Source organism: Cicer arietinum, chromosome 6, assembly GCF_000331145.2.
Source record: "Cicer arietinum cultivar CDC Frontier isolate Library 1 chromosome 6, Cicar.CDCFrontier_v2.0, whole genome shotgun sequence".
In the NCBI taxonomy this organism is placed as follows: Eukaryota; Viridiplantae; Streptophyta; class Magnoliopsida; order Fabales; family Fabaceae; genus Cicer; species Cicer arietinum.
This window is the reverse complement of record NC_021165.2, coordinates 22,380,803-22,384,368: the sequence shown is the minus strand read 5'-3', so window position 1 is coordinate 22,384,368 and position 3,566 is coordinate 22,380,803. Positions and strand designations below refer to the sequence as shown.

General features: G+C 27.5%; 1 protein-coding gene across 1 annotated transcript; it reads right to left on the bottom strand.

The window, feature by feature from the left end:
* Nucleotides 1-1,984: 1,984 nt before the first annotated feature.
* Nucleotides 1,985-2,925, bottom strand: LOC101489001 (dirigent protein 23-like). Its single transcript, XM_004505712.4, has one exon. It carries the CDS (start codon nt 2,882-2,884, stop codon nt 2,321-2,323), a length of 564 nt encoding a protein of 187 aa, XP_004505769.1. The 5' UTR covers nt 2,885-2,925; the 3' UTR covers nt 1,985-2,320.
* Between the last annotated feature and the right edge of the window lie 641 nt (nt 2,926-3,566).

Genomic DNA, 3,566 nt, shown 5'->3' with positions numbered 1-3,566 from the left:
TAAAAGTAATCTAACTTTTTTTTTTAATATGTCGAGTTTTCCTTTTAGTGGCTTAGATAATTCCAAATATAAGATCCACTATTTTTTGTAAGTGTAGTCTCCATCGAATAATACAACTTTGACCTAAACCATATGATAGAATTTTAAAAGTTTCTCAATGAGCCTTCATACACCTATTTGGTCTACTAACCCCAAATGTTAGGACTTACAATCCGACTTCATTTGGTTATATGCCCAAGAATCCTTTCCTATGTTATAACTTTCTATTAATTTCTTGTGTTTTTACTTGGTTTGTTGATACCGCTAATTAAGGCTTATTTAAGCTTCTTATTGGTTTCATTCATATACAAATTGTGAGTGTCTAATACGATATACAACCGTTTGTGTGGAGAGGATAATCTCAAAGATTAAGATTGAATGATTGAATAATCTTTTACCACATTACACAACCATCCCTACAGCAAACCTAAAGGCAAAAGCTTTATTTGACCAAATAATTGAGTAATTTTGTACAATACACATCTTGTTTATTGAAAACTATTCAAGTATCACGTAGAATAAAAATAAGGAATTGCAAGAGTTTATAAATAAATGCTTCTTTCACCTGTTGGTTTTTTATAAGGATAAATTAAACCTCAAATAAATTATTGAGTTTCCTTTACCATTGGTGATATAAAAAAATAAGGATTTTACTAACAAATACTCCAAAACACACATGTTAAAGAATAAAAACATAATTTATAGTTGAATATACTACTTTCAAGTCAAGTTTTAAACTTTAAAAGAACTAAACACACCACTTCTTGAAAAATGTTTTTATATTTAATTTATTAGCATGTATCATTCAAACATTTGTTAGCATTGAGTAAAAAATATATAAATAATGCTACAAGACAACATTAGCCCAATGCATAAATGATGTATTGAGATTACATGAATCAAAACTGTATGTAGTCTTCCAGTTAGGGGATCTATGACTGTTCAACTAAAATTGGATTTTTAACTCTTATTCTTGGATTTAATAATAATAATAATAATAATAGAATCTACTTTAAATATATATATATATATTATAAAAATATCTACTTAAAATATGAATTGTTTGATTTTAATTAGACGGTTATAAATTCTATTACTATGAATGTATGCTATTTGATTCGTAAAAGACATGTATATATAATAGTAATAATAAGATTTAATTATTCAATTAGTCCTTACAAGAAATAAAAAAAATGATTTTAATAATACAAAATAATTTTTTGGTAAAGTCGTTGCAATATGTAAATATTTTTGTTTAAATTTCTATCTTCTTATTCAGTTAGTTTTTAACATTTAAATAATTAATGACTTTAATTATAAATATACAACTAGTCATTACAAAATAAAATAAATAAAAAAATATTTAGGCTCTCCAAAATAAAAAATTTGTTTGAATCCGTGTAAAATGTGTTGATTTTAGGTTTGCATAATAAAAGAAATTGTTTTAGCAACAACACATTATATGGTCATGATCACGAGCCTAATCGGTATACAGCAACTGAATCTCCTGCAACAACACAAATAATTGTGGAATGGTTTGGTTCCACTATTTGTTGATTTAATTGGAAAAAAATATAACATGAATTTCTTGCAAAAGACTAAAAGTAAATTTCTTGCATTTTGCAATAACAAAAACAATTTTTTCATTATATAATGGCTAAAATTAAGTTTATTATATTTTGTCAACGATTTTCTTTATGCGAACTAAAATCATTTTTTTACATTTTAGAAGATTAATTATATATTTTTAAATTTTAAATTATTAGTTATTAGCCGTATTAAAACGTTTGCATTTAACATAAATCTAAACAAATTATTTTTATTTTTTGAGGCAAATATATATATTTTGGATTTAAAAAAAATAATTGCACATTTAAACTTAATAATAAGTCACCACATCCACAGCCCAAAAACCACAAAAGCTCTATTCGTTTGGAGAAGAACAAAGGGAAAAAAAATAAAACATACATTGATGGATCCGACAAACCTTATAAGATACGTTCACAACCACATATTAATAGGAAAGTGAAAATAGTTCACAACCAACATAATGATAGTAATAGGAAAGTGAAAGAAAAGCAGTTAATATATTTTTTTTTAAAGTAACATTATTTAAAACAAAACAAAACTTAAACTTAGAGATAAAATAAAATATTTTTAATTATCAGATGTTGTATTTGTATCTTATCTGCCGTAAAGTTTCTTATTTTATTTATTTCGTTAACAAAAGGGACTAAGCCCCAGAAAAAGCGGTTAATTAAAGTACTGTTAAAAAGTAAAGTTAATGAACGAGAGTGACGTTGTAGCCAACAATAGCATCGCCACTGTTATCAAACCAATGAGTCTGAGCGATGGCGTAACCACGTGCCATGCGGAAAAGTCCCGTGCCACCAACAACGGCCATCTCACGAACGGGGTTCATAATAGAGTTTTTTCCAACAACCGTAAACGAGCTACCGTTGTATGGGCCGTCTACAAATGAGTAGCTTAGAGCCATAAGCAGCCCAAACTCTTCTTGACAGGACGAACCATACAAACCTTGGGCCCGGCCCACTAACTTGGAGTTCGGGTCAGATGTTTCGGTTAACGGGTCATCCGCCATCATAATGTTACAGAACAGTGTACTGAATGACTTGCTCTTATCTATAGGTTCGGCAACCTTAATGGCGCTTGGGTTTTTCCCGCTTAGCGTGTCGTGGAAATAGAACTGAAGGTTTGTCACTGTTTCGTTGTTCTTTGTTTCCAAACTTGTACCCCAATTCCCTGCTTTCAAATTCACGCTTTGAATTTGTGGAACCATAGCACTTATTATAAGCACCATCACTATCGCATTTTGCTTTGACATGTTCGATGGTTTCTTTGCAGGTTTCGTGTAGTGTAATTGTTTCTATAAATAAAGAACTTTCTTTTTTTTTTTTTATAAAAAAAAAAACAAGAAGTATCTTTCTTTGTCATTGAGGAGTTGGTCAATTGTTAGGTAGTGTTGGTAGAAAATATTTTGGTTTTTTTCAACAAAAAAAAAAAAGAATATAGTTTAACAACTACACTACACCGACAAGAAATTTTGAGTTTAAAAATCATGATTTACGGCGTCATCCAATCGGAAATAATAAATTTTAAAATATTTTTGTGATTTTGTTATACAAGTATGTCAAATTATTTTGCTATCTTATTATTGTGTCGATGAAATTTGAAGGAAAATATCTATCGGTGGGTGCTACAAATTATTTCAATATTTAAATTAATATTCTTATTGGAATCATATAATTGATCTATATTTTTTCTTTATTTATTATATTCACGTTTTTGTAACGTCCATTTGACGTTACAAATAAAAAAATAAAGTTTTTGAATATTACAAGAATAAAATCTAAACAAATATTTTTATATGACTATAATTAAAAATTGTTATATTTATATATATCAAAAATATATTTAAACGTTTTGTCTATGTTTTCTTTTGTCAATTAACGTTTTTATAATGTCCATTTGATTAAAAATAATTTTTCTGATATTACATAGATGAA

Excerpts from the sequence above, each read along its gene's own strand:
- LOC101489001 (XM_004505712.4), bottom strand. The coding sequence starts at position 2,884 with ATGTCAAAGCAAAATGCGATAGTGATGGTGCTTATAATAAGTGCTATG.